General features: G+C 39.0%; 1 protein-coding gene across 1 annotated transcript in view; it reads left to right on the top strand.

Moving 5' to 3' along the window:
- TAB2 (TGF-beta activated kinase 1 (MAP3K7) binding protein 2) overlaps positions 1-12263 on the top strand; it is a 45116-nt gene that overhangs the window by 21807 nt on the left and 11046 nt on the right. Inside the window, exons 2-3 of the mRNA XM_026705641.2 lie at positions 6721-6911; positions 8922-10425. Of these exons, the coding sequence (XP_026561426.1) occupies positions 6810-6911; positions 8922-10425 (1606 nt within the window). The 5' untranslated portion in view covers positions 6721-6809. The remainder of the gene's footprint in view (positions 1-6720; positions 6912-8921; positions 10426-12263) is intronic.

Raw genomic sequence — 12263 nt, 5'->3', positions numbered from 1 at the left:
CAGTCTTCAGACCTTCGTTATTCAGGCCCCTACTCCACAAGGCTTTAGTCACTGTGCAACTAAGCCCTGATGAGGTGGCACTGGAGCCACAGGTGGACCTTACGGCCCAAGGGGACTCATTATTTTCCAAACCTGTAGTCCAAAATGAGGTGCTCCGTTCTCCATTAATATTCCTGGACTTGGTGAGGGATCAATGCACTGCTCCTTTGTCAGGGCGTCGTCCCTCATCCCAGGACAAGAGATTCTTTAATGTGGGGCCATCCCTGGCCAAGCCCTAACATGCTTCAGTAGTAGCTACCTTTGCATCCTCCAGAACCCCCCAAGAAACTGGAGGATGTCCTTAGGCCTGATGGTAAAAGATCGGAGCAAATCCTGAAATGCACGTATCAGGTTGCAGCTTGGGCAGTAAAGGCCTCCACCGCCGCCTTGTTCTTTACAAGATTGGCAGTACGTTGGCTACACCAACTCCAGGACTGATTGCCAAGCAGCAATGCCAGGTCTCACAAAGACCTAAACAAAATAATAGCCACAGCAGAATTCATGGTTGACGCTACACTCAGCTCCACCAGATTCGCATCAAAGGCAGTGACGCAACTGGCAGACTGACTCCCAGTGCAAGTGGAAGCTGGCATCTGCTCCATGCTCCGGAGATAACTTCTTTGGAACGGCATTGGAACCATTCATGGTGAAGACCAGGAATAAAAGAAAAGTTCTGTCTACCAATAAAAGATCGGAATTCCAGCAGATGCCATACTCCAGGCCTCCCACTTTCTGTCCTGAAGCCAGACCTCAGTTTCCTCGGGGCCAGAGACTGTTCTCTCCGTGCCAGGAACAACACCCTGACCACACAGCCAGGCAACAGCAGTTCTCTGGTAAACTGCCCTTTCAAGGGGGAGGAGGTCGTTCATTTCTGACGCTCTTAAGTAACTACATCAACTCCCCTCCCATCGGAGGTCATTTGTCCTTTTTCACCTCAAGATGGAAGGAGTCAACAATGGACACCTGGGTTCTCAGGACTGTATCATCTAGCCTTCATCTCGAGTTTCTCTTCCCTTCTCTGAGTTTTTTTGTTTGCTGTCCTATTTCTTGGGACAGATCCAAGCGGGCTGTCATAGAATCGGCCATCCAACACCTGGTGGACATCAGAGCCATAGAAACGGTTCCTGTGGATCTGCGGAGGTTGGGATTCTACTCCCGCCTCTTCATAATTCCAAAGCACTTGGGCGGGTGAAGAGCAATCCTCGATCTCAAATGTCCAGGAGGGCGATCTCCTCTTATCCATAGACCGCACAGAGGCTTACCTCCACATTCAGTCTGGCCCCCTCATCGCCAGTTCCTGCGCTTCTGTTATAACAGTAAGCACTATCAGTACCGGGCCCTTCCATTTGGACTTTCATCGGCCCCAAGGGTCTTTACAAAGGTCTTGGCAGTATTGGCAATGTACCTCCGAGCTTTGCCGGTGAGGGTCTAATGCTACCTGAATGACATTCTGATCCAGTCTACCTCCATCCAGGTAGCCAACCATGACTTCAGACCACGATGCATCTCTTGCAGGAGCATGGATTCTCCATAAACCTTGTTGAGAGCCATCTTCTTCCAGTGACCTGTCTTCTACACCTCAGGGTGATCATCGACATGACTCACTGCGAGGTCTTCCTTTCCTCGGAGTGACAGGAACGTCTACCAATGCCCCTTTTCCCCTCCCGATGATCAGCTGTTCTGATGATCAGCTGTGCCGGGATCCCCCTTGTTGTCTTGCTGTTTCGCCCAGGAGGCTTCCCGAGGCCCAGGAGCACAAAAAAGGGGGGGTGCAGGGAGAGTGCTGCGCCCCCCTGCACTCTTTTTTGCCTTCCTGGGCCCCAGGGAAGCCTTCTGGGAGCAAAAACACCCCCCCAACAGAGAGTTGCCTGAGGCAAAAAAGCCACACCCATCCAGTCACATGGCCATGTCCACCTAGCCACGGCCACAAAACTGGTTAAAAAATTTGAATCCCACCCCTGGGTATAAATATGATATGAATATCATATGACAAGCATATGATATGAGTATGTGGTAATTTGTTACAAAAATAACATTTAATTTAACACATAGATTCTCATTAAAATTATGTAAGAGTTGTTTAATAAATTACAAAACATTTAATACCATTATCATTCTTTTAAAATTTAACAGTATTAGTGAAGTTACCCCTCATTATTTGTGACGTTTCTTACAGGTTTTCTTAAGGGATTAATACAGTAAAATGTCTTAAGAATCACATCTGAAAAATGTTGTGAATAGAACTGCAGGAAATGGAAATAAAAAATGACTTGAAGGCATAAAAATTTGTATATATTTAGTTTCTATATATTAAGAAATATGTAAACATTATATGCTATTACATGCAGTTTACTCATGTACTCTTATTATTGTACATAAATATGAATTGAGAAAAGGTTCACAAAATAATTTTCCATATAGCATGTCAGGAATTAGCAGCAACATTGGCAGAACAGCATTCCTCGCCAACTAGAGTTGTTTATACTCTGTTAGTACTGTGATTCCCCCTTTCTGGAATTTGAGTTATCCTAGAAGTTGATGGCCACCATGACAACTGTGAACTCCTTGGCCTGACCCACGTGGCCCATTACACTCTTAGATCTAGCTTTTCCCTCAGAGAAGATGTATCATGATCTGATCATTTCCATTAGTCCACTATCATGGAAAACTAACTACAGGTAGTCCTTGAATTACAACAGTTCATTTAGTGACTGTTCAAAGTTACAACATCACAGAAAAAGTGACATGACCATTTTTCACACTTATGAACATTGCACCATCCCCATTGTCACATGAGCAAAATTCATACATTTGGCAACTGACTCATATTTATGACAGTTGCAGAGTCTTGGGATCATGCGATTACGTTTTATGACCTGACAAAGTCAGTGGTAAAATCACTTAACAACCATGTTACTACCTTAACAACTGCCATGACACACCTATAACAACTGTGACAAGAAAGGTCATAAAATGGGGCAAAATTCACTTAACAAATATCTCGGTTAGCAACATAAATTTTGGGCTCAATTGTGGTCGTAAGTTGAGGACTACCTGTATCTTTATGACAGTGGGATTAACTAGATTTACTATCTCTGCTTAGTGAGGAGGATCCCATCCTACATATTTGGTGAATTCAGTAGGTTTCCTGGTAGCACTTGGGCAGTTTTCCAGTGATTGGGAGGGCACCTCTCATGAGCATCCTGTTGACCTCTAGAAAATAGGAAAAAAAATAAACTGCTTGACAAAATTGCCCTGAGCAACATCTTTCCACTGATCCTGTGTAGTCATGTTGTTTCAGAGTAATTGGGTAAGAAAGTCATAGGTTACGTGCGGATTTCTATAAAAGCTAGTTAGTATACAGTAGTGCTTCGTTTGCATGTGTATTTTGCATATGGTTTACCTTATTGATAGTGTATTGTTGGAATATATGGGCATCATAATCACTGTTTACAGTGGAGTTGGTGAAAATGGCAAGATTGACTATTCTCCATAAGACTGCTGCGAAAGTCTAATGTGGATTGTCCTCATCTCCTCGTCAATTGACCGGGTCTGCCAAATCATTGATCTTGCCACCGTTGCTATGGATACCCCAGCTTTTGGTGAAGGATTCTTGACAGACGTCTTCGTGTTCTGAAAAATATTAAAACATCCTTCTCCCCACCCGCCAGACCTCAGTGTGGGCCTATACTCTTCTTGCAGTCAAACAAGAAAGTACATTCACCAATAATTATACCAACGTCCCTTCTCGGTTAGACTGCTGCGAGAGTCTAGTGTGGGACTTACCAAAGTTGGCATGTCCCTGGGAAGCTTAGGTCTGGTCCTCATCTGTCTGCTCTGATGCAACTCGTTAGAGCACCCGTCTGCCAAAGGCCACATCTGCAGAGGCAACAGAGTCCAGATGGTAATGACAGATAAACGGGGAAGGAGTTGACTAGGTGGCAGCCCGGCAAATCTCCTCAATAAATGCTTGAGTAGCCCAAGCTGCTGTTGTGGCTGCACTCCTTGTGGAATGAGCCATAAGTCTACTGGGCACAGGGTGTCCCCGAGTCTCGTAAGCCAATGCTATGCAGGATCGAATCCACCTGCCCATCATAGAAGGGGAAATCTTGTTTCCTAACGATGCTGGTTGAAAGGAAACAAAAACAGATTCCGTCTTTCGGAACAGAGGTCCTTTTAACATAAATCTTCAGTGTCCTGCGAACATCCAGAGCATGCCATTTCTTCTCCAGTTCATGAGTCGGGTTAGGACAAAAATCTGGTAATACCAGTTCCTGTGCTTTGTGTAACAAAGAGTTAACTTTCAGAACAAAGGTGGGACCACCCTGTTATGGTGAAAGATGCAAAGATCTGCCCTAACAGAGCGCTGCTAGTTCCGAAACCCTTCTAGCTGTTGTGATGGCCACCAAAAAGGCCACCTTAATAGTCATGAAACGTAGGCCAATAGTTCTAAGTGGCTGGAAGGGAGTTCCTATAAGAGTCCGCAGGACTTTGGACAGGTCCCAAGTAGGGTATCTGTGGTCTACCAGAGGACATAGATTTGATGCCCCTCTGAGAAATCTGCGGACTAGAGGATGGTGAGAAATAGATTCCAATGACCCATGGATAAGACAGAAGACAAATCTGCTAGCTGTCTGTGAAGAGTATTGGACAAAATTTTATTAAAAGATTAAAAATCACTATTTACAAACTATATGTATCTAAATTCAGCTGCACTTTTGACAGTAGAGTGTTTGCGGATTAGTTATTGTAGTTATAAGCATTTTAATAGCTGCAGTGAAATATGTATTCAGCACATTAGTTCTTGATATATTATTGATTTTTGAAAGTTTAGCTTGTATAAGAACATTTTATAAATTTTCAAATAATGGCTCAACTGAAAATCTGTTTATACTATCATTTTATTGGTATATTGGATTTCTTAATTTTGGTGACTTTAGCAGTTAACATTAGAACAAGGTTTCTCAAATATGGTATTTATGGTCAGTGGAAAAAATGTCCTTTGAAATTGCAGATTATATGTTTTAAAGATTGCTGATTTATTTGAACAGCAGTTCGTCTAATAATAACTAATAATAATTGATATCTACTTGTTTACACTCCGAGGCACCCTTTGCTCCACTTCCCACCCATCTGGCTCTCACACCCTCCTCTTCCCAACACAACCTGCTCCAGTTACCTTTTCCAAGGATTGCCTTTGGGAAAGAGAACTGCCAGATCTGCGACACAGCCTAGTGCTGTCCCAGAACCGGATGCCATTTTGTGAGCATTTACATTTTTTGCATTGTGAATGACACCTGATTCTGGCATGGCACCACGCTGCAGATTGGCTGGTTCTCCTTAGGAAAGATAATCTTTGGAAAAGGTACCTAAAGGAAGGCGTGATGGGGTTGTGGGACCCAGTGGAGCGGAAAGCAGGCCCAAGGTCTGTAGGGAACTAACTGGGTAGGAGGTAGATCCAAGGGGTCCAGTGATTGTGTTGGGGGAGAAGATAGACAGAGCAGCTGCAGAGTCCCTGCGGTCAATTGTAAGGATGGGCAAATTGCCAAGTGCCCAAATTTTGTTCATGTGACTGCACAGCGTTGCAGTGGTCGTAATTTCACATACAGGTTGTAAGTTCCTTTGTTCATGCCATTGTAATTTTGAACAGTAGTTGAATGAATACTTATAAATTGAGGACTACCTGAAAGTAATAAAATATAAATAAATAAAATAAATAAAATATATTAATTCAATTAAACATGGTGGGAGAAAATGGTACTTTTCCCTATGAGCAATAGATTTATATCCTCCCACACACTAATAACTCTCAAGGGCTTACATAACATTAAAAATATGAAAATAGCCATGGTAGAATGCAAGTAACACAAATATAGTCTTTTCAGATTTAGTGGACATTTGGATTAACAGTCTTTCTCTTCAAGTGACTGTTAAATTAAGAATGTACTATTTATTATCATATCTTTAGCTTCAACAAGAAGCATATTAACAAAGAAAATAATTAAAGATGCTGTGTGAAGGAACTATTAATAAGTTCTTTAATTTCTTTGTGTCATATTTAGGTGGACATAAGAACTCTACACATCCGTTTTAAATGCCAGGTTTCTGAGATGTAAAATAATCAGACCAAGATAAATCACTTCAAAAAATTTTCCACTTTTAATATAACAACATATAAGCTACACAATTCAATTGAAAAACAAATAAAAATCTTTTATAGAGAAAAATAAATAAATAGGTCATATACTTTGTCCCGTGCCTGATCCATTGTTTTCCGTCATGGGGCGTCTTTCTACTTCTCATAGGGTGGAGAGATTGTTTAAGCATTGTATGTCTTCCTAAACTGCTTTTCTAAAAAATGCTTAACCCTAATTAACAAGCTCAGTTCTATTCCTGAATTCTGATTAGAACCCTTCTGTCAGCTGCAGTATGAAACTGACCGGACTTTAATAAGTTCAAATTGAAGACTTTTGTTGTTCTATTTGGAGGCATTGGGAACAAAGTTACTTTTCATCACCTTTTAATTGGGAACAGTCTCTATCTGAATCAGTCGCTAAATGAGGAGGTTGTGACTAAGCAACTTGCTTTGTTCTTTATAGATCATAAAGCTTGCATTGAGAATGTTGTAATCAAATGCATGTGATGATTTATTTATTTAACTGTTTTTTGTTTTGGTTGCAGAAAATGCTAGGACAAAAGAGATGATTTTAATTTCACACTAAGGCCTGGAACCGCACATTGAACAAACGTCCTGATCAGGCAACATACGAATGGCCCAAGGAAGCCAGCAAATTGATTTTCAGGTTTTAAATGACCTGCGCCAAAAATTTCCTGAGGTACCTGAAGTTGTTGTGTCCAGATGCATGTTACAGGTCAGTGCTATGTTGTTACTACTTGGAGGCATTATAATATTGTGATATTAAAAATTAATTTTTTTAAAAAAAGGGCTAACTTATTAAATGTATAATTTCTTTGGTATACATTTTCCTATCACAAATTTAATATTATAATTGGTTTTCTTTTTGTATGCTTTTAATAGTTTTAGTTCTGCTTTTCTTGGTTTGCATTTTATTTAATTTATTCTGCTTTGTATTTCATTTTAAATTGTTGCGTATCAAATATATATATATATATATATATATATATATATATATATATATATATATATATATATATTCTTAAGTTTTCGATGCGTACTTCACATGTATGGCATTCGGCTTTGTTCGGGTATTTTCCCACGTCATTGTAGTTGTGCTTTTAAAGTTGTGTAGCGACGTTTCAGCAGAATCTCATCTGCCATCAGGCTACAGAAGCCTGATGATGGCAGATGAGATTCTGCTGTAACGTCGCTACAACTTTAAAAGCACAACTACTATGACGTGGAAAATACCCAACAAAGCCGACAACTTCCAGTTCACGGCCCAGTACTAGTGCAAGTGGCGTGCATGGCGAAAGCATTCTCTCTTGCCCCTCCTTCACTGCAGCCACCACTGCCAGTCCACACTGCCTTGTAGTACAGCATTCAGTATGCTGATAGATATTTCACAATAAGTATTCATTTTAAGACTGTAAAACAATAGTTCATATACTGTTTGATCCAATTAACCCCTTTTCCCAGTCTCAAATAATGTGATTACTCAAGACAAAAATAAAACACAACAAAAATCCAATATTTTATATAAGCCTCTCTATCCACTTAAAGCAAGCAATTACAAATTACTCCATTACTCCTAGGATGGGCCCAAATTATCTAGTTTAAAAATCACTGATGTAGAGAGTATTGATGTTTTTGATTTGGTGGCATTGCTAAACTATTTTTCTTTTTCAAATTTGATTCTTGATCATTGGCACATTGGAAATGGCTAGCCTTTTGGCCAAAAATGCTGTGTTTTTCGTGAAGTTTTGGAATAATATAAATTCTACTGAATTTATTTATTCAGTTTTATGTTTGTATTAATTATATTGTAGTTACCAATAGGACATCTTTGTACCTATATTATTAGTAGATATTTATACAGAAAATAGTTTTCTAATAAAAATACTATTTGGGAGTTTTGTGTCTTTTTTCTATTTTTATTACTAGGTCATTCTATATTTAAAAATCAACACATTTAATTTTTCCTCAAATTAACTTACATCGTTAAATCTTTGTGGACTTATACACAAATACCCTGTAAATTTAAGACCTTTCAGGTACTGGTGCTAATTTCTCATTTTTACTTACATTACAAAAAGTAGTGTAATACTGGATAAAAATACTTTCTATGTGAGAAAATATGGAGATAACGTTTGAAATGAAATTGAGATTAAACTCAAAATAAGTATGCATTTAATCCAAACCCAAATGCCATTAAGGATCTTTTTAGCAGTAAGGTTTAATGAGAAGATTGGTGAACATAATTAGCTGCAATAAAGATATACTTTGTTATATTCATCCCTTTACTATAGTCTTCTCCCTAAACTACAGTAGACCATGAATTCTGGTCCTGCTTAGGTATGAAGCCAACTAAAGTGACTTTGAGTAGTCATTCTCAGGTTTAGGAAGAAGGCAAAGGCAAATCACTACTAAATGTTGCAAGACTACTGCAGGGAGTTGACACATGCATACACCCTCACATATACCGGAAAGAAAGAAGGCTAATTGAGTTCAATATTATTAATTCCCAAGACAGTACAATATTTGAAGTTATAGTATTTCAATCTTTCTTTAGCTGTAACCCAGATGCATACTATTTTATTGTTTCTCTTCTGAGCTTTCTTAACCCTATTTTACCTATTTTCAAATAGATTTACATGTCAAAAAGCTTGTATTTTGTGAAGTTCTTGAATAACTGACAAAATAATAGGAGTTCTACTGATGCCTGTTTTTAAATTTGTTACAGAATAATAATAACTTGGATGCCTGTTGTGCAGTTCTCTCTAAAGAGAGCACAAAATATCTCTACGGCGAAGGAGACATTGGTTTTTCAGATGATTCTGGAATTTCTAGTCTGCGAAATCACATGACATCCCTTAATTTGGATTTGCAATCACAGAATGTGAATCTCCATGGAAGAGAAGGAAGTAGAATGAATGGAAGTAGGACTTTAACTCATAGTATTAGTGATGGACACCTTCAGACCAGCTTGTCCAACAGCGAATTGTGTCATCCGGAACCACAGACTGCTCCAGTCCAAGTTCCACAGGGATTCTTTGGCATATCTAATACTCCTAGTACTTCCAATTCAGGACAACATTTTGGATTTCACTTGGGCAGTAAAGGATCTTCTGGTTTGGCTCAGCAAATACCTAGATTTAACCCCATTATGGTAACTTTAGCCCCAAATATTCAGCCTGGTCGGAATACCCCAACATCTTTGCACATACATGGTGTACCTCCAATAAACAGTCCACAAGGCAATTCTATCTACATTAGACCTTATATCACAAATCCAAGTGGTACAACTCGCCATAATCAGCAAAATCCAGCCTGGATGTCTCAGTTCAATCCTATGCATTCTCAACAAAACTATCAGCCTTCACATTCAAACCCCTGGTCAACTATGCCCACAACCAGTTCCTTGACACATACCTCATCACAACAGTCAACTCAGTCAAATCAGCAAGGCCATCAGACCTCTCATGTGTATATGCCTATAAGTTCTCCTACAACTCCTCAAGCACCCATAGTTCATTCATCTGGTGGCTCACAGTCATCTTCAACCCAGAGCCAATATAATATCCAAAATATATCAACAGGACCTCGTAAAAACCAAATTGAAATAAAACTTGAACCACCACAAAGAAACAATTCATCAAAACTTCGTCCTACAGGTCCCCGCTCATCCACAAATTCTTCTTCCAGCAACAGCCAGACTTTAAGCAGAAGTCAACCCACTGTTTACATAGCTGCCAGTCCACCAAATACTGATGAAATAATTACACGAAGTCAGCCAAAGGTCTACATTTCTGCCAATGCTGCTTCAGGTGATGAACAACTTGTACGGAATCAGCCCACACTCTTCATATCAACAAATCCAGGAGTGACGGCCACATCTAGGAATATGTCTGGTCAAGTTAGCATGGGACCTGCCTTTATTCACCACCACCCTCCCAAAAGCAGAACAATTGGAAACAATGCTTCTGCCACTTCTCCCCGAGTAGTGGTTACTCAGCCTAATACAAAATACACTTTTAAAATTACTGTTTCTCCAAATAAACCCCCTGCAGTTTCACCAGGTGTGGTATCCCCAACCTTTGAACCTACAAACCTTCTAAACCTTCCTGAACACTTTGCAGAAACAGAAAATATCCAACACCTTAATGACCCTGTTTTAGCACATGTCGATAGGATTAATGAAGCACGAAAGTTGAGCATGGGGTCTGACGATGCAGCCTATACACAAGGTAATGCTTTTGTGTGAATTATTGCAATTTCTGCCTTGCTGCTTTAGTCCATTATGTCCAACTTACTTATTCATTTATTTTAAGTCTTTGTAACAAAGAGATTTAGGAAAAAAACACTAGTATGTTGACACAGATGTATATTATCAGTTCGAGTACAGTAATCAAGAAATATAGAAATTATAACTTTAATACTCTAGAACTAAAAATGCTTTTGTTAATATTCTCAGAGAAAAACCTATAAATAATTAAAGAGGTTGGTGGGTAGAACAGATAACAGAGGAGAGCCTGTTCATAATTTCTGGAAAAGATAAATTGCATTTTTCATTATTTCTATTCCTACTCTATATTTATAGAACATTTATTTCCAATTAAATCAAATCAGACCAGATTAAGATTATGAAATTGATTTATCCACCCTAGTATATGTGAAGGTTTTGATTTACAATATTGACTATCACTCACACACAGAGAGAAAGACTCAGACACAACTATATCCTAATAAATTTTATATTTGTTTAATCTAAATTTGCCAAATTGTGGCTCTGTTTTATGAATAAAACGTAATGAAAAAAAAAAGATATATGTTATTTTCAATTTAAGCATCAATTTATATTTATTTACAAGCATCACTAGATAGAAGTTTATGTCATTGATTCCTTGGCATATTTTTATTTAAGCTTTTAAAAATAATATCATAGGCCCCACAGATTTCATACATTGTGCCTGTTGTACAAGATGACTGAGATACAGATGGCCAGGATAGATGCACCACCTCTGTCTTTCTCCTGCCACAGATTATCAATAAGGGCAGTCAATGCTACCTTAGTACTATATCCCAGTCAGGTTTATTTTCATTAGACCGATACTATACATGTTTGTTTAGAGAGTCTTACTTAACGTCTTTTTAAGTCCCTGTGCTTGAATTCATTGGCAGCATTTTCATTTGATGTTCCCTCTCCATTTTCTTTTTCCTTGCTTTATTTCTGTGTATTTTTCATCTTTTTAAATATTGACATAGTCATCAATGTGTGAAGCAGTTCTGCAGATCCCCCTGCATGTAAATGCTGTACAGGTGATCTTCATTTAATAAACACTTGTTCAGTAACCCATTGATGGTGCTAAATGAGTGGTACTTACAACACTGCTCAAAGTTCTGGCTGATGCAGCATCCCTGTGGTCATGTGATAGTGATTCAGATGCTTGGTGACCAGCTCGCAATGACAATGTCACAGCATTGGGACCTTCACTGCTAGCTTCTGACAAAGTCAGTAAGGAAGCTAAAAAGAGGTCAAAAATGGTGACCACATCATACTATGCTTAATGATGTTGCAGGACTGCTGTCACTAAGCTGCACATTCATGTGATGGCATGCTTTACTACCACATTACTTAGGGGTGGAAATTGGTCCGAATTATCATTTCTAACTGAGAACCACCTGTATTGTGCTTTGGCTTGGGACCATTCCAAGGCAAATGCCTGTAGCCATTGGTCAGTTTTTAGAAAGGTCCCTCCTTCAATGTTAGCATGCCCAAAATTGTAAACCAAAAGTTTAAGCATCTGAAATGGCCAGGAAATTTCAGTTATACCAGTTATTTAATTTATCACATTAAGTCTAGTGTGGTTTATTGATTTTGAGGGTAATAAGCTGTGGTAACTGCTGAAAAGTAATTTGCAGGATAATGAGTCAAGATGATTACCTTCAAAACAGTTTTTGAGAATATCAAAGGAAAGGAAAGGTGAAAAATTAGTGTGGATTATAATCAGAAACATATCCCCTTTTACCTCAGCTTTTCTTGAGATCCTAATTCACATCAACGGAATAGAAAAGCTCATCAGTT

Source organism: Pseudonaja textilis, chromosome 1, assembly GCF_049901715.1.
Source record: "Pseudonaja textilis isolate UNSWEBS1 chromosome 1, rPseTex1.2, whole genome shotgun sequence".
In the NCBI taxonomy this organism is placed as follows: Eukaryota; Metazoa; Chordata; class Lepidosauria; order Squamata; family Elapidae; genus Pseudonaja; species Pseudonaja textilis.
This window is presented reverse-complemented; position numbering and strand designations above follow the sequence as displayed.